This window comes from Cynoglossus semilaevis, chromosome 10 (assembly GCF_000523025.1).
Source record: "Cynoglossus semilaevis isolate Cse_v1.0 chromosome 10, Cse_v1.0, whole genome shotgun sequence".
Lineage (NCBI taxonomy): Eukaryota > Metazoa > Chordata > Actinopteri > Pleuronectiformes > Cynoglossidae > Cynoglossus > Cynoglossus semilaevis.
The window spans coordinates 3,914,328-3,936,316 of record NC_024316.1 but is presented as its reverse complement, the minus strand read 5'-3'; the positions used below and the strand labels follow the sequence as shown (position 1 = coordinate 3,936,316).

At 40.7% G+C, this 21,989-nt stretch overlaps 1 protein-coding gene across 6 annotated transcripts in view; it reads right to left on the bottom strand.

Annotated features, from left to right (window-relative positions):
• tns2a (tensin 2a) overlaps positions 1–21,989 on the bottom strand; it is a 52,211-nt gene that overhangs the window by 11,966 nt on the left and 18,256 nt on the right. For 3 of the 6 annotated variants that reach the window (XM_025059705.1, XM_025059708.1, XM_017036077.2), the window contains exons 2-15: positions 19,062–19,170; positions 18,747–18,784; positions 8,581–8,619; positions 8,124–8,165; positions 7,142–7,191; positions 6,817–7,000; positions 6,186–6,236; positions 5,960–6,082; positions 4,243–4,307; positions 3,314–3,397; positions 2,559–2,671; positions 1,594–1,654; positions 400–475; positions 151–280 (exon numbers count right to left, since the gene is read on the bottom strand). In XM_025059705.1, the coding sequence (XP_024915473.1) occupies positions 151–280; positions 400–475; positions 1,594–1,654; positions 2,559–2,671; positions 3,314–3,397; positions 4,243–4,307; positions 5,960–6,082; positions 6,186–6,236; positions 6,817–7,000; positions 7,142–7,191; positions 8,124–8,165; positions 8,581–8,619; positions 18,747–18,784; positions 19,062–19,170 (1,165 nt within the window). The remainder of the gene's footprint in view (positions 1–150; positions 281–399; positions 476–1,593; positions 1,655–2,558; positions 2,672–3,313; positions 3,398–4,242; positions 4,308–5,959; positions 6,083–6,185; positions 6,237–6,816; positions 7,001–7,141; positions 7,192–8,123; positions 8,166–8,580; positions 8,620–18,746; positions 18,785–19,061; positions 19,171–21,989) is intronic. The other 3 variants (XM_025059706.1, XM_017036078.2, XM_025059707.1) reach the window with 2 other exon arrangements.

The window sequence follows — 21,989 nt, the reverse complement described above, 5'->3', positions numbered from 1 at the left end:
TAGTCAGATTTTTTTCATTTCTTCCACACCCAAATTTGGAAGAGTAAAATGCTGACACTCTACTTGCCTTAAAACAGCCTGCAGATTTTTTTTTTTTTTTTAAGTTTCACAGCTGTGTTGATCACCCACTGCAGTAAATCTCAAACTTACCCACACAGGCTTCATCCAGCTCTCCTTTGCCAAACCAGAGCTGGGATCCATGGATGGTGCAGGTGTGAAACTGCAGTCTGAACACCGTGTCTCTGTCAGCACTGTGGGCTCTTCTGTGGTAGCATTTCACCTGCAGTCGGCAGCAGAGAGCAGACACAGATGAGACGTTCGTGAGGGATAATGACCGTGTTTCCATCACGACTCGTGTCAGAGGTACTGTTTGTTATTTCCTTCCCTCATATGACTCACCATGATGTCACCCTTTAGCAGAAGAGCTGGTTCGATGGTCACACACAGACGTCGACCTCCAGTGCCCTGAAGGTCACTGCCAACAAAACACACACGGGATAAAAAGAAGAGGATAAATGATGAAAACACACACAGAGGACGTGAGGACCAGGGTTCAAAAGACTTTAACATAGTGTTATTGACACAAACACAGATTTGGAAGCAAGACAGTTCATAAAGAGGACATTCTTATCTTGAAGTAACAGGAATTTGTTGCTGCAATAGCTATTTTTACACTACGGAAGGGAGACTGTTTAACAAGAACCTTTGGCATCGCTACTAGGATTAAAGTCAAGAAGATTTTGCAAATGAGTCCTTTCACATATGACAAAACTGCTTAAGGCTTCGCTGAAATCCTGGCACAGTCCCTTTTTTTTAGTCCATGTCGTGGACACATGCCTTATAAGGTTGTTTTTTTTTGTTTCTCAACAATGAGCCTTTTCATATTTATGTCTAAACAGCCTGAGGAAAAGAAATGATAAAAACCATGAGATAAAGAGATGATAGAAGAAAAAAACAAATCTCCTCTGTGAACTTTCTTTCAAGTGGGGTTTGGTGACATAGTTTCTGTCTGAATCCTCATCACATGTGGTCTTTTGACTATAGACCTATGACGAAATGAAAGCACCAGGACTTATATACGTAAATATAAATATAATAAACATGGTCCCGTTTCGTTGAATACAATGCTAATACTTGAGGAATTGAATGAACCCTTAGTGTGTGCCTTTGTTCAATTCCTGCAAGAATCAGCATTGTGTTCCACTAAACAGGATGAAGACCTTAGTGACTAAGGTCTCTTTCAAAAGCAAGTCTTTCTTCGTTTTGTTTTCAGACCAATTAAAATTACAATAGCCGTGCCGAGGCATACGTAGCGGTTGGGAATCATTACTCTACAAATATTGAAATGCCTAAAGGCAACAGTTTGACGACCGACTGCAGCCAAAACAAATGGTGGACTTTCCTGAAATAGGAGATAGGAATAATAGTGTTTCACTCAGGTTTCCTAGCATGGAAATTCCTATTTGCACAGATAAAGTAATAGTTTGTCTTGACATCAGGTTGAGCAGCAGGTTTCACTGGGGCAGTAAATCCTTTTTGGCAAAATACCTTTTCCTGTGCTTTCCCATTCCCCTTACTACTGACGACACTTACTATATGCCCGAGGTGTGGACCAGCTGCATGGCCTGGTAGATCTTCAGGAAGGGGTAATACTCTGAGATGAAGGAGACAGAGAGAGAAGCAGATAGAAGGAGAAGGAGAGGGAGTGTTAAAGAGAGAGAGAGAGAGACAAGGAAAATTAAACCATGAGAAGGAAGGTAGAGGAATGTGCTGACTGGCCACCCCTCCTCCAGAGATCTGATCACCTGATTAAGGATTACCACATGACTATGTGTGTGTGTCTGAGAGAGAGAGTAGGAGTCAGCTAACATTATCATAGTTATGTTATATTGGTGGTCTTCATATCACAGACAATGATATAGAGCAGCGGTGTCAAACTCATTTCCACCAGGGGGCCACATCAGCAGTACCAGTCCGTAGGTCATTTGGTACTGGGCCACAGTGGGACACAATGAGAAAAATGTACTTCATTTTTACTAATTTACTACATTCAAAGAAAATCCAGTCATATCCATTTACTTTTTTAAATTCAAAGATAATCTGGCAATATTTTAAGGTCGCAGGTAACAGGTGGTACTGGCTGACCAGTCCTTGGAACACGAAAAAGGTCAGGGACCGCTGGTTTGGATGTAACTACTCAATAACAGACTAATAAATGTTTCTGCAATTGATTATTATTTGTTCAAGCTACAAATATTGTTCAGTGCTGTGTTATTCATTTTTTTTATTATATAGGTGAAAAAACTCTGCTGGACTAAATGCTTTTTAAGCTCCCGTGGGCCACACAAGACGGTCTGGCGGGCCACATTTGGCCCCCGGGCCTTGAGTCAAAACAAGATGTGTTATTGCTAAGACATTATTCACTCTACTTATAATAACTTACAGACAATAACCTATTTTGGAAGTACAGTAATCTATCCAAACTTCTGCAAAGAAATTCTTTATTTTCAGAAATATTAGTTCCATGAATGTAATCTAACACAAACACACACACTCACCTCCTTCACCCTGGAAGTTTGGGAGTGATGGGATGAGAACCTGGTGCAGGAAGAGAGGGCTGCTGTTCATCTTGATGGCCCCCGACAGAAGGCCCCCAAAATAATAGATATATCTAGACAAACAGAAAGGAGATTTGTTTTTCTGTCGGCGATCTCAGCATTTTTATTTGTTTTCATAAGTCAAAATATTTTCCTTTTCCGGAGACACTTTTTTACTTCATTACAGATCACCTTGCATTTTCGCTAAATCTACTTCTTAATTTCTTTGAGCTAACTTTAACCTAGGTTTAAGCCATTGCTGTTGTTAGCCTTTTGCGCTAACATTTACATTAACTCGCAGTTTTAGCTCACACTAATCTTCCATGTAATCACACACACCTCGGTAAATACCTAGGAACTTAGAAGCTGGGAGTTTTACAGAGCAAATCTTACGTTACACATCAAGTCAATAAAACCGCAATAAAATTCATAAACCTAAAGAACAAACTGACATATGAAGGCATTTTACATTTGGTGACAGAAAGGAAACGGCTGAAATAACTCCAAGAAAAGCAGCTATTATTGGTGTCAGCACAATTTCGACCTAATCGGAACGTGAACCGAGCTCAGAAGCTAAAATTTGCTAAGTTCCTCCAATGGACGCATTCAAAAACTATCGCTTTGACGTTGGTGGGTGGGATGGGCATCTTCCGAAAGCCACACCCCCCTCACCTCCTCACCCCCTCGCCCCATCTTTGTCTTCCTGTATCCTCTACCTGTTTTGGGAAGGTTGAAGAGACGAGGACACCTTATCTTCACAGAACTTCCTCATGGCCAGAGTACTGAGAGCCTGGTCCGCCCTGCGCGTACATACACACACACACACAAACACACACACACACAGAGTTAAATTTCAGCCAACAGTTTCCATCATGGGATGTTGCACCAGACTGTGTCGGTGCCAGAAACTACATGGAGAGGATACAGCTGGCATCAGCCACAGGACAAACCAGTTTCCACAGTTCCTGCGTGAATCCACTGGGATTCATTTATCAAATGACTTTTGGATGGAGTGTGGACGGTTTTGATTTCATTTAAAAAACTAGATGAAACTAGGTAACCGTGTCTGTCATTAAGCACACACATTTTTTTTTTTTAATTGACAGAACAGAACTGTATCTAGTCAAACATTCATATTTAGAATCTTGATTTGCTTCAGTAAACAAAACCAATATTTTGGTACCGAGATTTTAGAGACTAAATAACTTGAAGCAAAACCTACACATTTAAAAAAATGGACACAAATAATTTTACAAGTTCCCGGAAAATTGGAGTTTAAAGAAATACATCAATGAAAATAAGTGACAGAAGGAGAACAGTGTTAGATGTATTTATTTTTCCCACTTCTGTTTTTACTTGTTTCTGTCCATGTGATTATAACTTACAAAAGAGGCTCAATATATTTTTTTTAAATAGCTTTAATTTTCTTTTAGTAATATATTTTTTTAAAGTTACAAAAAAAGATTAAAGGAAAATACTGGTTACCTCAAAATAAATTCAGTAGATTTCTACTCATCAGCTTATTCATCGATTCCATGTGTATACACATGAAAGAAGTCTTAAGAGCTAAAACATGTCAGAGTGTGGTTTTGGACCCACACACACACACACACACACACACACACACAGCCACACAGTCTCTTACCCTGCAGAGATCTTGCTGTAGTGCATGTAGGCTGCAATAATCACTCCCGTTTTTCCTTTGTTGCCCTGCAGGACGAAGAGACATAAACAAGACAAGGACTCAGCTGATGTTTACAACTGATGTTTACTATCATTCTAAACATTTGAACAATGCTGGATTCATAATGTAACAGGAGGAAGTCTAATGGACAAATGACTCACAGTTTTGTACGTAACATGATACATAACGTAACTTTTTTGTGAATCACTAAAAGAGTATGAAATCATAACAATTAATTGCTAATCTGGTGACACACATTTGAATTTATGGAAAAAAAGGATTCATTTTAAAAAACAGAATAACCAGTTTTAACCAGACAAACCATATTCCAATCATAGATTTATCTATTACTCATATGTCAAACTAATGTTTTAAATTTAAAAAAGCCTTGCCGTGCATTTTTTCCCCATTTTACACCAGCTGCTCTGTATTGTCTGACACATTCCGATGACTCCGCAGCCTCCACGACACACACACACTGAAACACAGCTTGTTTTCCTCCACATATCTGACGACTGAAACACTGCAGCTTGTTTTCCTCCACATATCTGACGACTGACAGAAACCTGGTTCATGCAGATCCTTGGACAGATCAGCATCTGACTTTATACTAAAAAAAAAAAAAGCATGTCGCCACTGGAACGTTGTGGAGAGTTAGCAGACCACAGGATCAGTCTGGTTTTAGTATTTAAATCCTCTCCACTAAAACCAATAAATAAAACATGCAGACAAGCCGTGGGAGCTCGGTCTCCCTCAGAGCTCGTAGGGAAGGATTTGATTTCTTTACTCGTTTTTTTTTTTCTTTTTCTCTTTTCCCTGGAATGATGTCATTAATGCATCATTTAACTAGGTTTGCTTTTATGCTGAGTCGACGGGAATATGATCTGGACAACTCAAGCACACTTTGGTTCGTGTCGAGATGAGAGAAAATGCAGCGTTTTTCGCAGCTTTTAAAAAAAAAAATTGTTGCGAGAAGTGCTAACAAACTTAGCTCGAACTGTTCTCTGCACACGCCCTCTACTGAAAACCATGCTGCAGCACACTTCAGGTGAAGTAAACAGTTTGTTTAATTATTGTAAGGAATATAATATTTTTAAAGGGCTATAAGAAAAAGACAACACTTAAGTGCCTTCACGGGTAACTTGTTGTTGGCACATAGTAGCTAGCATGTTAGCAGTGTGCTAGGGGGCTTAGCCATTAGTTAGCAAGTAGTGTTTTTGGATTTAGAAGTCAGTGTGGTCCAAGGTTAGACTAAGCTAACCCCGCTAACACCTAAATTCCTTAATTTCCCAAAGGGAATTTCCAAGGGATTAACAAAGTTCCATCTATCTATCTAAAGCCTAGCTTCTTCTTTTGACTTGAATCTTGTGAGAACCACATGCTTAGTGGCGCCTCCTGTGTAGGGGGGTTGTGTGGTTTGCAAAGACTCACACTGTGAATGTCCTAATTGTGGGACAAACAAGGGACTTTAATTTATTTATTTATATTTCATCTAGAGCATTGTTTCCCAAAGACTGGGTCGCGGCCCCCAGGTGGATCGCAAGAGGGTTTTTTTGGGGTCGTCTCACATCATTCTTTTGGGGTCGTTTCACATCATTTTTCCCAGGAGTTTACCAATAAATGGATGAAACCGGATGATTAAAAAAAAAACCCAGATGGGCCTCTCTTGAACTCTGACCTTGCAGTGCAAAACCACCACGTGTTGTGGGTCAGAGATCAGCCACGTCTCCATAGCTTTGCATATGGCACAGATCTTGTCCAATGGCGGGGCATGGAGGTCAGGCCAGCCGAAGTCATGAACCTGTGGGGCAAATTGAGCAAAAAAAAAAAAAAAAATCAGGTTATTTAAGGAGATTCCATAATAAAAAAAAAATCTGAAAATTACCAGGAAAAAAACCCCGTACCTTTTGATTTATTCTGATGATGTCATGGCGCTTCTCAGAGAGATTCAGTAGCTAAAACAACAAAAAATGTTAGTGCTATGGGGAGTTGTGGATTCAACTATTTTATTATAGTGTGTGACCAAAAAAAACCCCCCAACTGCTCATTTGTGGGTTGCTGGGTCTATTCTGTGGCTTCATAATGCCATGCTCTAAAGTCAATGTACGTAAGAAATGTTTTGTATTAAGTCATTACATCCCCCATGATGTTTAGGCAGGGATTAACAACATGTGCTTAATTTAAATATTGGCCGGAACACAAGAATGCACTGAATGCAAATTCCAGACCACAAGCCAGCATGACAGATTTGACGCAATTGTTTTCAGATTATTTAAGGATTGTTTATATTTAACATTTGGGCTCTGCTGCACTAAAGCTGTGCTAATGCCATTTATATTGATCCTTCCATTACCTCAAGTAAGGATCACTTTTACCAGTTGAAGACTTTTAGATTTACAGAGAATCTGTTCTGCCAACACACACTTAGTGTTTTTAATCTTCACCAACCGACTGAAGGCTGCTCACAGAATCACACGTTGCATTAAAAAAAAACAAACAACAACAACAACAAAACATCAATATCATCTCTCTCACCAGGAATTTGTCCTGATGTTTGGACATGAGCATGGCTGCCACCTCCTTCAGGTTGAGCCGATATCTCTGCTCCTCCAGCTTGGGCGGGAAGAAGACGGAGATGATCCTCTCGGTGATGTAGGTCAGGTCGAAGTCATAGTGGCGCTCCATCACTCTGTCCATCACCCGGTCCACGCTGAAGCTTCTGTGAGAAGAGTGACGAAGAAGCACAGGGATGAAGGGGAGAAGAGGTCAACTTGGGTTCAAATGTTGTGGCGAGGATGAGCATTGGTCAAGAACAAGTGCATGAGGTGAAAATAAAGCTGACACATCTGGTTAGTTTTACCTTGGCAGGGTGTTTCTCTGTTTGGTGTAGGTCAGAGACTTGGTGGATCCCTATGGAAAAAAAATAATACAAAAGTGAGGCTAAAGATTAGGAAACTCACAGGTCTCTTCCAAAATCCCTGCCTGTAGATGACAGTATAAAAAAAACTATTCAAATACCTGCCTGTAGATGACAGTATAAAAAAATTAAAACTAATGCCTGTCGCAAGATACTATATAATGCTATAATCTATGAACTGGTGACATGAGTTCATCTTCAGTTAGACAGAGGAACTGTTTTTGTCTCAAAGACAAGGGTGGACCCTGGTACTACGGTCAGCTTTCACCTGGTTTGACCGTAATTTGTCCACTATGTTGTACATTAAACTCAGTAAGCCCACAAACACGATGGTGTCACTGGCATGTGCTAGAAAGTACAAAAAGTAGGGATGTCTGATATTAACTTTTTGCCGATATATGATATGACGATATTGTCCAAACACCTAACTTCCGATTCCGATATCAACTGATACCGATATATGCAGCAGTTTGTCCCTCAAACTGAGGTAAATGTCTCAGGACCCTACAAGCGATTCTGGCTTATTTGGTCAAACCCAGGCAGCCATAATTATGTTAATACCGGGCTAAAAATATGTGTGATGCTGATATTATCGGACATCCAACTTTAGGTAAATAGCTTAAAGTTAGCTAATATGTTTCTTTCAATATAGCATAATAATAAGGCCAAGAAAATATTTGCTTTGAGTAAACAGAAGGCAAGATGCTCCAGTGTTGTACTCCATATATAGTATCCTATGCAGTACCCCATAGTGCCAAACAATAAGTCAAGACATCCTTAAACGTAACCCTAGAGGTAGGTGAAAGTAGGTTAATAAAAATATGATAAATAAAACAATGAGTCATCGCTCATTCAGAAGCTGACGATGCTCTAATCTGCTAACACATTCAAATCCAGTTTGACCGCTAATCCAAGGTTTTCTCACCAGGTGTTGGGTGTGTCGAGAAGGTGCCGTCCCTCTGCGCTGCTGAATGTGATGGGATGAAGAAGGCAGGGACGGTGAGAAGAAGCAGGGGCGAAGGGTGGGTGGTGGAAGGGAGAGAAGGAAGGGAGTAAGGCAGTGATAGGAAGGGAGGATGCAGAAAAGGGAGGAAGGGAAGAGTGTTTATTAAACAAACAGATTCACTAATGGATAAACATTACTGCAGTGGCATCATTTCAATTTTCTTCTCTGGAAGATCGGAACGCCACGGTGCTCTAGGAATAAATCGAGCTCTAACTGGAGCTGAGGGCTCGGCCTCTCAACAGAAATTCACACAGAGGGAAACCATACTGTGGTGTTTTTTTTTCCTGGGATGTTATGTCTCTTCTCTAAAGATAGACAGAGTGGGAAAATCTAGTTTTTTTTTTATTACAGGGATCCACATATAGGAGCAACTCACCAGGTCATTGGAAAGCACTGGGATGCAGGCGGAGGTCACCTGGGAAAAAGAAGATAAAGACATACGGGAATGTATATGTGAACCAAAAAAAAAAAAAAAACAAATGCACAAACATCCTTTTTTTCTTTCAGGACACAATAAGGGGTCAGGGTTTAGAGATTATGAGGAAAATGCTTCCCATGACAATGAAGACCTATTTGGAATGATGGACTGACGGCATTCCCAAAGGATGTAGAACTGTAGAAAACCGTAGGTTTTTGTTGGTATCTTAGCATATACAGAGGTTTTTTTATCCCTGCCATCTACAGTGTCTTAACTCCACAAATCTGTGACCCAAACCTTCCAACCAATGTTTGGTTCTTCCTCCAAACATTCCAAAGGAATAAAAAAAGGCCCACTTTTGTTTTCTGGTTCCCCAGAACAGAATCCCAAACCTTGTGTGGCTGAATCAAACGGCTTTTAAACACATTGGAATTGACATTTCTTCTCCGTTTGGGTTAGCGGTGGACTTCATGTTGATGCTGTGGCACGGAGACCTGCAGTGTTTAGGAGTGAGTGCCTCTTTGAAACGGCTCCACATGCAGCCGGTGACACAGACTTGGAATGACACACATTCCCATTCCCATGTCTGGTTTGAGCCAACAGGTCAATGAACTGTGACAGAAGGAAGCAGAAGCCCTAACGAAGGGGACAGCGGAGGGGGGAGTGGAGGAGGACCACAGTCATGCTTATGTAACACACGCAAGTCACATGGACAAGAACATGAACGCACGCACGCCCCGGTCACTAGTTCTCGCTGCAAGAGCCCCTTTTTGGACTGTTTATTTGACTCCAGGAAAAGGGCAAGGACTTGTGTATATGTCAGTGTGCACAGAAAGGAAGTGACACGGGCCCTGTGTGTGTGTCGAAGAGTGTGTGTGTGTTACCGAGTGCTAATCTGTCGCCCTTTCCTTCTTAAGCATGAAACCCAGTTCGTACGTAAGCACCAACATCAACAGGAAGTTGAGAGAAACAGATAATGAGCTAAATTCAGAATGGCTACGCTTTCAGGCTCAACATTTTCTGACTCACTCTCAGGATTAATGCTTATTCATTCTCTGGAGGGAAATTAATCTTGGATCTCATCCTGTGCTGTGGTTCAATTAACATCCAGAGCTGCAGCCTAATTTGGGATCAGATAGTTTTAAGCTTAAAAAACTTGGTTTTAAAACTTAATAGTTTCATAATATGGCATGCTGGACATGAAGAAGTGTACCACTGCTGTAACGATTGAATGATAACAAGCCTCCAGTCACTAGGTGGCAGCAGCTCATACAGTGGTTTGTACAGATAAAAAATATATATGTTATCATGTTCTCAATAGTGTTTCAATTTGCGGGGTTGTGGGTCGGAGGGAGAAAATACCATTGGGAGTTAGACCAATGAAATTAGCCAAAAGCTAAAGGTTAGCCAAAATATAAAAAGACTAAAAGATAAACTCTGGGTGGTTACAAATGAAGAGCGACAAATTTATAAAATGAAGCAGAATTATATAAAACTCAACTCTTAAACCTCACAAAAACTTTTACAATTTTTGTTCTGAAGTAAACCAGAACTAACAGCGGTATCAGGCCTTTTCTTTAACTGTCACGTGCATCCAGAGCAGGTTAGAACAAGCAAGTTCGAGTTAGTTGCCGACTTTTCAAGGGTATTTGGTTACTGATGGGCTCAGGAGGGGCTCAGGCAAAAGATGGAAGGAGACTTGAACATGAAAGGTGACGTGAAAAGAAAGGATGAACATGGGCAGGAGAACTGCAGAACGGCTAAAGCTGAAGAGCCTAGGAATGATGACAAAAGAGCGGAGAGAGAGGGAGGAAGCAGGAATCCACTTAAAGATAGAAGGGGAAAGAAAGAAGGGGATGTGAAGAGTGTGTGAGAGAGAAGGGTGGAGGACTATTAGCAGGAAGTTTGTACGTAAGCTTTGGCCTGAGGAGATGGAATCTGGTGTTTGTTCTGCCCTCAGCAGGCCCCTCCGCTGGCTGCTGGGAAAGAGGAGGAAAAGGAAGGAGGATGTAGAGAATGAAAATGTTGAGGTTTTTATACATTTAGAAAAGTAAACTCAACCAGGAACAAACGTCACTCGCAAAGAACCAAGCTGAGTCCCGATTGGTCAAAGCAAGACGAGAGTTAACTTGGCAAAGAAAAAAATTGAATGCAAAAACTTTACTTGTGTACCAATTTTACCGCAGGCAAATGCACAAAATCATCTGATTAATCGAGATTTCAATGTTTAACTGTTGCCTAGCAACACCCTTAACATAGACAAGCTACAGTGATTCTTAATTAAAAGGCAGTGGTAAGGACTCGTTCCCATGCACTGTCTTTGTCTCCAGCTGGTGACACTCAGTCCTCCCTGACCTCCACATCCTTCTCCCTCCATCTCCTCTCTCATTCTCCACCCTCGCCTCCTCCATCTTCCACCCCCCCCCCATCCCTGGCTCCTCCACAGCTCCTCCCCAAGCAGAAAAAAAAAAAAACGTGTTCACAGTTAACAGCTGTGGATTGAGGTAGAAGCTTTGGTATGTTATTACTGAGAACACACACGTGTGTGTGTGTGTGTGTGTGAGAGAGAGGGCAGAGTTTGTGGGAATAACAGTGTTTTTAAGACCTATCCAGGATTTGACAGAGGTTAAACAGCCCGGAGTGTCTTACACTATTTTAAGTGCCATGCATTTTTCTCTCTGCCAATAAAACCTGAAAACCCTGAAAATGTCTAGAAAAAGCTAGTCACGTTGTTGTAAGTTACTACAGTTAGTAGTACTGAAAATGTCTAAGCTAGTCACGTTCCTTAACTCACCTTGTTGTAAGTTACTACAGTTAGTAGTAGCTCAACTAGACATAGTTCTGTCTGCAGATTTGTGCAATGCTATAACCTGGACCTTCAGAGACTTCACCAACTCCAAACACCTGTTGACTGTGGTTTCTTGTTGTTTCTGAGCCAATTGAATACATTTTATAAGTGGTTTCTATTTGTTTCTGAGCCAATTGAATACATTTTTATGCAACGAAAAACCTTCGTGTTCAATATAAGTTAAGATTTTGAGTTTGGGACGTATTTGAAAAAATTTGCAAGGGATAAAAAAAATTTTTTTGCCATTGCTCTATTGTTATTTTCCCCTTGTCCCCTTTTGGCATTGTGTTTGATAAATTGGTGCTTGTATTTAGATTATCTGACAATCTAATCTGTCAACTACAGCTAGGAATTCTCAAAAGTATGGGCAAACATTGCTGTTTTTAGGGAAGGACATGGACGCAGTAATTAGTCCTGTACATTGTCGAGATCTGGATCACATATGTCTCTTGATGATCGTTCTTTCATGCTACACTTAAGGCTAAATGACCACACATTCTTTCATCTCCCCTGGGTGAACCAATCAGGGAACAGAACACTGATGAAAGCCGCGGGTGAATTAGTTGTGAAATTCAATACTGGTTCTTACCCTCTGAGCTTCTGACATCACTGTCAACGAGTGGGAACTTAGGGTGGGGGGGTCATGCTGTGGCAACGACCATGAAAAATTCTGAAACACCTCCATTGTTAGCGCAGTGTGTGACAAGCACATTTTACGCTTTTGAATTACGCTTTTTCTATTTATCTGTAGATGTGATTTTGCTCGCGACTTTCCCTATCTGAACAAGAAATCAAATCAACGGACTTGAGTTTATTATGGCGCCCTGATTGATGTAAAAGGTTTTCATTCACTGAGAAACATTCAAAAATATTTCTATGAAATGTTTGGGTATATTAAGTGCTCTTTCTTTCACTTTCCTGTTTACCTCAGCCTCGTTTTATTCATCTGTTTACGTCTTGGGATCATATCCGTTTGTTTTTTTTCTATCCAGGCTACTTCACAGTGTAGTGGCTCTTGTTGCCCTAACTGTTGACACCCAGCTCCATAACAGGGATTTGCTTCCCACTCGGTCATTAAAGTCCCACCATTGGGACCCATGTGATCCGGGTTATGTTGGGCGTCCTTTTTCAGCTGCTTGGAGCAGCATAAACGGAGCCAAAGAAGAGACAGATCGAAAGGAAGAAAGAAAAAAGTAAGTAAAGAAAGAAAGAAAGAAAAGCAGACAAAGAACAAGAGCGGGAACAAGAACGAGGAGTTATATAAGGAAAACATACTGGATCATGAAGGGAAAAAAATGGATATGGTACAGATAGCAGACCTTTAAACCCCAAAGTTGTTGTTTTAGATTCTTTCTGTCCTTTTAATGAGGTCCATCTTGTCCCAATTAAGACATAAGGGCACATTTAACGAATAGCTAAAGACTAAAACAGTGGTGTTAGAGGTAGAACTGCCAGAAACTGCACATTAGTTCTTTAGTTCTGCACATCTGTGCAAACAAGAGACCATTTGCCTTTTAACCGTCAGACAGCCAATGAAAAAGTAGGGTTTAATCAGCTTGACCTTTTAACAAAACTCTGTAGTTTGTTCCAATAGCATTACTTAAGGTTTTGTTTTCGCCAACGTTGCACTGGTATTGGAGACTCATGAGAACAGAAACTGTTCTTTAACTGTTCTAGAACACGCTTTTCTTTGGTTGGTGAATTTTTGTAAGACGCATGAAAGAGCATCAGTATTCGTCTCCGATCTTAAGAATCAAAAACATGTTTTCATCCCAGATGACTCAGATTTTGTATTAACTTGATATTGGTTTGCACGAGAATAACCAAGTAGTTTAGTTTAATTCTAAAATTCCCAGGTCAAAAAACCGAACAGCTTCATCCTTTTAATATATAATGTCTCAGCCCCAGACCTAAAGTACGCTACGTTCGTAGACTTCAACAACATTTTGAGATCTTTAACTTGGATGAAGGATAATTTATAGAAAGGTTTATCTTTTTTTTTTTTCATCTTCCAAACAAAACATGGAACTCAAGACTTAAATCTGGACCAAAACAAACTTGGGTAAAAATAAACACAGCAGGAAGACAGGATTTGGGATGAGATCGGAGGAGATCAACTGTGGAAAAAAAAACGTTTCACGAACCAACAAACTCCAGACATTATTAAAGGATCATCACCCCTGTCCTTCATGTGTTTGTTCTTTGTGGTTCAGATGTTTATTCTGTAGATAAAAAGGCAGCGAGAGACAATTCCCAACAGAACACCATTCCCTCCACCTTCTATATTTGACACTGCTGTTAAGGAATGCATTGTTGCTTTTTTAGATGTTTGCCTCAGTCATTTTCTGTTTCTAGCGCCACCACAGCTCAAAAACAGGATCACACTAAGGTCACTGTCCTTGTGGGTTTTGATGTCCTTGAGCTACTAAGGCTGAGGAGACGTGAAAGTGGAGATGAAAAGACGGGAAGAGTGCATTAGTCACAGTCAGGAATCTGCTGGAGCTACATCAAGATGTTGTTCACAGTTAGATCGCTATCAGTTCTGTACATTATGTTAAGGACATCAGGAAACTGCAGTGGTCTTTGGTGTGGCCACTCTTCTACGGACAGTGTGCTTAAAGACATGACACATTTTTACTTAAACATGACAAACAAACAAATGTTGTCGTCAACATTCAGTTGTTCCCTGTCCAAATCTACATTAGCCTGACTTTGAGATATATGGCTAACTTTCAGTTATCATTTGAGATAATGTTTAGCTATTATCTGTGGAGTTGACATCTATCTATCTGTCTCCTTATCTTATCTTAACAAATATTTTTGGTCAACTCAGTTAGGGATTAACTTCAGCTGTCTAACTTTAGCTTCTTGGCTAACTGCATTTTAACTACTGTACAGCATGTTTCGTGTTACCCAGGTCGGCCTTTACACAGCAAATAATTATTATTGTGTTCCCAGAAGATGAGTGATTCCCGAAGAATTCCCACTCATCACAAAATTAAATTTAACTATGTTTATCTCAGCAATTTACAGAGCTGACTGTGATAACACGTAGACAGCTTTAGTCAGTCTTACCGTAGATGTAACGTTAAAACAGAACAGTTGAATGTAATAATCCTGAGTGACTCACTGTCTACATTTGGTAAAGTTTTTATCAAAGGAAAGGGGGCGAGCGGTGCATTTAGGATCTGTGCCCAAGGGAAATAAAGGCTGTAACCACAGTTTAGTCACCTTCAGTGTCACTCAGATCTGTGGAAATGATTAAAACTGCTCTACGGTCTCCGGGTCACAACATTCGCTTTGGAAAAAAATGCTTTCTGTTTTGTGATTGTCACAAGGATTTAAATGATATTAAAATAACAGGAGAACTGCTGGGAACTTTGGACGTATAACGCTACTTTACAGCTGGATTTGTCACCTTTACCTTTAAATGATAATGAGTCACCGCATGCTTCCTCACTGGCTGTCTCCCCGGTGTTGTTACCGAAGGGGGAAGTCCGATAATATTGGCAAACCGATGTTATCGGCCAATATAATATCGGTAAGATTCATTATCATTTTTTTCCTGCGATAATGAAAACCCGATAACGCAATGTCTGGGTTTCGTTGAGATGATGTGACCTAAACATAGTTTAAAGTGAAACGTTTCCTCTGCCTTTAACCCCGAGATGATGTGACCTAAACATAGTTTAGAGTGAAACGTTTCCTCTGCCTTTAACCCAAACGACTGCATATATCAGTTGATATCAGAATCAGAAATTAAGGGTTTGTACAATAGCGGCATATTGGCAAAAAGTTAATGTTAAACGACAGGCGTGGCTAGCTGTTGAAGGTTAAATTGGGATGGTTAGTTTTGAGACACATTTCCAGATTTTGGTAAATTACATGCACTAAATTGTCAAAAGCCGGCACAAGGAGAAGACGACCACTCCAGAGACGCAAATGTGTTTCAAAAGCCTGAGATAGTTTTCAAATGTCCCCTAACAACAGAGTAGATTTGGGGCGAGTGGATTTGTCTTGCCACCTCCATTAAAGCAGGAGGATTCAAACTCTTTCATCTGAATACTTGTCTCAGCTATAAATAAATCCAATCCTGGTCCCAGGAGTCCAACCACAACTGTCCTGATGAAAGGCTTTAATGTCAGGAAAAACACAGGGCAGCTTATGTTGCCCTTCCTCTTATCCCACTATCCCCTCCTTCCTCCCCTGAACCCCCCACCCCTCCTCTCTATCCAGGCTCGATTGTGCATCCTTTACTCGTTAAGCGGCGCAAAGAGAGACGGAGAAAACACTTCACAGCTTGGTCTCGTGTTCGACATGTTCTCGGACAAGATGAGGCCGACTGACAAGGATGAGAGGCAGTGAGGAATTCTCAGGCATGCTGGGAAAGTGGGGATGATTGCTCTCTGTGTTGCCAATGTACACCATCTGTTGGAATGTTGTAATCAGTCTGTCCTACACAGCCACCAGTACAGCAAGGGCTGGAGTTTCTGACAAACTGCGCTGCTGATTTTGGTCTGTAGCTACAGAACTATTCATATTTGTTCAAACTTCCAAACAAACATGTTATGTTCAGCCAAAGCTGATATCACATGAACAAGAGAGAACAAGCGCTGATACAGTTCGCAACATTGTGTGTCCCCAGATCACCTCCTGGTCCATGAGGAAAGAGAAGACAGCGATGTTTAGGGTTAGCTTTTTGGCAAAAGCTTCGCTATTATAACTATATTTTGGGTTACCCATTTACTCTGGTAATGTTTTGGCAACATTCAGGCTTCGTCTTTCACCTTTTTTTGTTACAATCCCACATTTTCACATTTACAAAAGGTCTGTCACCCCTTAAAATCACCTGATTTAGCATTGTTGGTGTAACTTTCCCTTTGAGCAGACGTGTTTTTTTTTTTTGAGAAAAACATATAATGAAAATAAATACATAAAATTATGTTTATCAGTAAAAGATTATTATTATTTTTTAAAATGCTCAAAATATTTTTTTAATGCAATTTTAGTACTGAATGTATACCATCCTTTAGAAAATAATAATAACATTGCACTTGTGAAATGTGCCAAACATAAGCCCCTGGTTTAAATGAGGGATGTTCAGTATTTCAATCACCTATTGACGTACAACGTGTCACTGAGTTAATAATGATCGTTGGTGTTAACTTTCCGCCATTTCTTTGTCGTCTCTACTTAGGCTCCAACTCCCCTCCCCCTTAAATCCCTGTAGCCTCATTTTCTATTTGGGATTAAAGATAAGGAGAAACTGTTGTCTCTATCTATCTATCTTTCTATCTGTGTGTGTTCATTACAACAGAGATGGCCCAGCTGGAGGCTGTTGACCTCCTGGTCAATGAGTTGGGGACAGAATGACACAAAACCATCAGAACCATGTTCAGCTCAGTTCTTTCTCCCTTGTAAAAGTGACGACGTCCTTATAGTAAATAGTTGTAGGAGACTTCATTTGACCCAACATCTGTTTTTTCTGTTACATTTTTTATGGTCTAACTTCATTTTCTCACAACTCCCCTTACAATATTTTTTCAAGTACTTCCTACAATTCTTGAGTTAAACTAGATGAGAATCCTTGCTATGACTGTTCATTGTTCTAGCTGTTTTACTTTTCCTTTGTGACTAGTATGTTAGCTAAAGGAAAATGTTCTTTGGTTTGTACCTTAAAACAAAAATAAACATGTAGAGTAGTTTGTATATGTTATTGACCAATGTCTGTGAATCAGTGTATTCCTGTTGTATCACTAAGTTTAGACTTAAAATAAACATGTAAGTAGAGCATTATTGGAACAGAACGACCTGCAAACGAAAAAAAATTATTGGATTTAAAAGTCATAAACTGACTCATGTGAGATACAACAGCGGGGAGAAACCAGCGTCCAAGCCAATCTTAGGGGAGCTAGCTATAGTTTGGCCAAGCATTCAGTCTCTATTATATAAATCTCAATCTTAACTGGATGAAAATCTTTCCAGTATTAGAGAGCGATGCCATGTGAGGTCAGATCAGAGCTGGGACAAACACAGCAGTCAGAGCTCTGCACCCCGCCTTATCCGCCCTCTCCCTTCCTGAGTAGCAGAGATGACTATCACTGCCTAACTAGCCATCCACATTACACACTAACAATAAAGCCATCAACCAATGAATTACCATCAATTTCTATATTCTATACATTTTTTTTACACCTTGACACACGGTGTAAAGTAGCACAGTTTATCATTTTATTTACCAAATTACGGAGCAGACTCTGCTTACACTAAATGATGAGGTCTTTCGGACTGCAGGGGGCACTGCTGCGAACAACACTGTGGTGGCATCAGCCAGGTACAGGGACAGTAATTGAGTCCAAATTTAGATGACAGCCTGAATGGTCTCTATTTTTTTTACACAGATTTGAATCATAGACCACATGTTTCTGCTTGGTCAGCAACACAGCATCCTGTCAACGAGCCCTTGGCTTGTCCAGACTCCCATTCTACAAATGACCTTATGCTAATATACCACAACGCAAAGTTTTTCGCCTGTGTAAAATATCCTACTACTTCAGGAACCCAACTATGTTCTAATTAAGCAACAAGGAAAAATAAAAACAAACAAAAAAATCATTGAATTCAGAGGAAAGCTTTGATGCAACATTTAGAGACTAACTTCCATTATTAGGAGGGTGAGGGGGTTAAGAAAGAAACAAGTCTTCTTCTTCTCTTGGGTTTGGTCCTTCCTATCCACTGCCAAGTTCCTCTGCCTGAAGCCTTCTTCTCTGCTCAGAGCATGGTTGGCACTCAGCCCCCCCCACCCCTGAGCCCCCCCACCATCCTTGTCTATTCATCCCATCATCCCTCATCAATGACCCTTTCACAGAAGAGGCAGCAGTGTAGGTTTGGAGTAGGGCTCAGAGCGCGTTCTGAGGAATGTGTTCTGAGGTCTGTTTTTATACAAGGAGATTTGTAACTAAACCAAGTTACAGAGGCCGCTGACATTGGTCAGTCTGATGTAGCTGATAAAATTAGCTTTGTTTAGTTTGGAAAAAAAATATAGATAGGGAATTTCAGTAAATTGCAGATTTTAGGAATATCAAAGAAAGGCCTAAGTGCAGGTTTGCAGTCAAATTAGCCATGAAATTCACAGAAATTAAATTACATTTGTTAAATTTCAATTGGAAATCTGAAATACAGTTTGTACCTAGTGTAACTTAGCTATGTAACTTTTGTTAAATTTTAATTTTCACTGTCAGATATTTGTATTTGATAGGCTGAGGTTTGTTATTACCTTGCTTTCACATTTCCTGTGGGTGGCAGTCTTGCAGACTGGATGACAGGGAATAAAAAAAAGAGAGAATAAGTTAGCATCATGGAATCTGCACGACTTTATTTAGCATATTACAAAAAATGGGAACTTTTAACTTTAAAAATTAAAAACTTCCATTGCTTTGGATTGGCCGAACAGCTCCAGCTGACCGGCTGCCCGACAACGCTAAATGTTTTCACAGTCTATTATTTTGTTTTTCACTAATCTACCTACATTGTGCATTTGCTTGAAAACAAACATGTAAAACTTTACATAACAGTGATGATGTATGTTCACCTCTGCAGAAAGAGCCCACGTGGTCCACGCACTGATGACACACGCTGCACTGCCGCTTCTTCTTGAAGGTCTTTTCCTTGAAGACGTGAGGCTCGCCTTTTCCAGCCTGCTGACAGAGGGACACAGAGAGATTAGATCAGCTCAGTTAAAACCTACTGAACCTACACTGTTTCACCATTAGTCCAGAAACTTGGAGTTTACAAGCTCCTAGTCATCAATAAAACGATGGAGGCTACAAACACTCAAGCTAGCAAGTCTGACCCTCGGTCCAATCATGGCCCTGGACTTGGTATGATTTAATATTTCAGTGACTGTAGTAAAGGTAGATGGGTGAGGAAAAAAAAAAGTTTCATATGTTGAGGATTTTTGGTCAACATTTAGCCATTTTGGTGTCTTTAAGTTTTCTTTGCTTATTTGACTGTAACTTAATTTTCACCACATTGAGTTTTACTAACTGTGGACTTCTGGAATTCTCGTTTGGTTGTGTAACTTTCTTGTACTAATAATCCTTCTGGCTCCCACCCATAGCCCAACCTAATCCATGTACTGTACACTGTTATGTGTGTGTGTGTGTGTGTGTGTGGGTGTGAGTCTTAAAAGTCAGAAAACAGAAACCACTTCTCTGTTTCATGTTCAAGTCACTATGAGGATGTGAACTGGTGCGTGTGTGCGTGTGTGTGTGTGTGTATGCTGTGTCACAGCTCTTCCCGCCCACCGCCTGTTTTTGTTTTCCAACATGGGATCAGTGTCTGACGTGACTCAGAGGAGGGCTTTGAACAGGAGAATGTGAGCCACCACAGGCTACGTTTGGAGGATTTATGCTTAGCATGTTTTCATGCTACACAGTCACACAATATGACAGGAATGCAGAGGGGGGAGGGGAGGGGGCGAGTCTGTGACACGGAATTGTCAGGGGGGAGGGGGGGCGAGTCTGTGACACGGAATTGTCTGGTTTTGTGTCACATTTTTGTCTGTTTACCGTAAGTATTTTACATACTCATTCACATCCACTCATTCAGATGCTGCCAAAGCTCCACCAACCGCAGAGGCAAATTTGGGACATAAATACGATTCTTCAGAATTAAATTCTGAGGTTTTTTAAATTCTACATAATGGACTTTATAACAACCAGCAAAAACAACTATTGTTACTGACAACACCACAACACCATCTTGGATCCACAGTTTGCTCCTTCAGATGATTGGACTCAGCTTCCTCTGTCCTACTGTATGTACAGTTCAAGTTCGGTGATAGATGCAGGAAAAACAAACACAAACCAACAATAAACAGTGTGGTAAAAGACTGCAGACTGAGAATCCGAACTCCATCTTTCTGCAGCTTTGTAAAATTCCACTGATGTTAAGGCATTATTTTTGTTCTTTTTTTTTAATACTTGTTTCCTCAGTGTGTTTCTCATTCTTGGTAACAAAGAAAGGCAATCGTTTGTGCACTTTTTCCATGATCCCACAGCTCTGCCTCTCCTTCTCTGGACTGGACAGCGTGTTTGGACAGCTGCCTGGCATCAGCCCCTGCCAGCTGTCTTTCAGTGGCTGGTGGACCCATCCAGTACAAGACGACTAAGAGACCACAGCATCTTGGATGCTTTAGGTAGACGGAGTGGGTGGGCTGATGGAGAGGTTAATGGGCTGGACTGCAGATCAGAAAAGATCTTAAGTAGGACTGTAGTGTGCTCACGGTGCAGTCAAACAGAAACTGTTAGATCAGTGCTTTTGAATACATGAGGGTCCAGAAGGCAACATGAGGGCAAAATACACTAAGAGCAACTTGTTGTACATCAGAGTAGCAGGCAGACTGGAGCTAATACTAGCAGTCATTAGGGCAGGGTACACTCTGGACAGTTCACCTGTTTATCACAGGAATGGAGTGCCATTGTGTGCAGGTTTCATGTTAAAAAACGGGCAAACCCTCCATGGGGCTTTTCTGTTCATTTTGAATTATTTTGAATTACAGTATTTCAAGTACAGTATTTATCCTTACTGACATACGTTCCAAGCAGAAGTTGCCCAAAAAGCTCCAGGGCCAATGATAACATTTCATCTCAGGGGGTTTATTTACACAGTAGTGAGGCCAATGATCAAATCCTTTAAGGCCACTCCCCAAGGGAAAGATTTGGGTTATCATTGAAACAGGCTCACAGCAAATTCTAGTATAAGAATCGCTACAGTGAAGTCTTTAAAGGTCATTTTCTTGACTAAAATTCCAGCGAACTCCCAAAGACCTACAGTAAAGCCTCCCAGCAGATTTGGTTGCTGTGGTTTTACAAGAACGCTATGTCGTATGGCTTTATAAACAACATAGGTTTTTTTCCCTTTTTTTTCTAGGAAGGTTTCCAAACTCCAGAACAACTTTCCTTTACTTTTCTTCAGGTCTTCAAATTGTTAATCAAACAAAACCGGAGACTGTCACTGATTGCTAAATTGAGTCATCTCTGTTGACCACAGGTTCTGACAGCTACATCACAAGCCCTGCTTGGCTCAGTATTAGATTAAGTAATATTTCTGCAGATTAGTGCTTCCTTGAACTTCCAGATCAAGTCTGATCAACATAGATTTGAGCTCAGACGGTGTCAAAAGAGGATCGTAAACAACATTTCAACAATGCACTCCAACGAGTGTATTTATGGATGCACTCTCTAGAGTGTGGCCTCATTGTCATCTATGAACTTGTGCAACCATCTGGTAAAGTGTGTGTTTTTGTGTGCGTGCCCCGCACATCCCACAGTAAGTTTATAAAAAGCAGCAAGTTACTGTTAGTTCAACCACAGTGATGATGTGGGCAGGGAGATAAACACACAGGAGAAGAGATGTTGGCAGCGTTACTGACGTTCCAGATACAATGAAGAGACGGCCGTACGGTCTGTCACCACAGACAATCATGGTCTGTCTGTGATACTGCACTGCTGCTTCA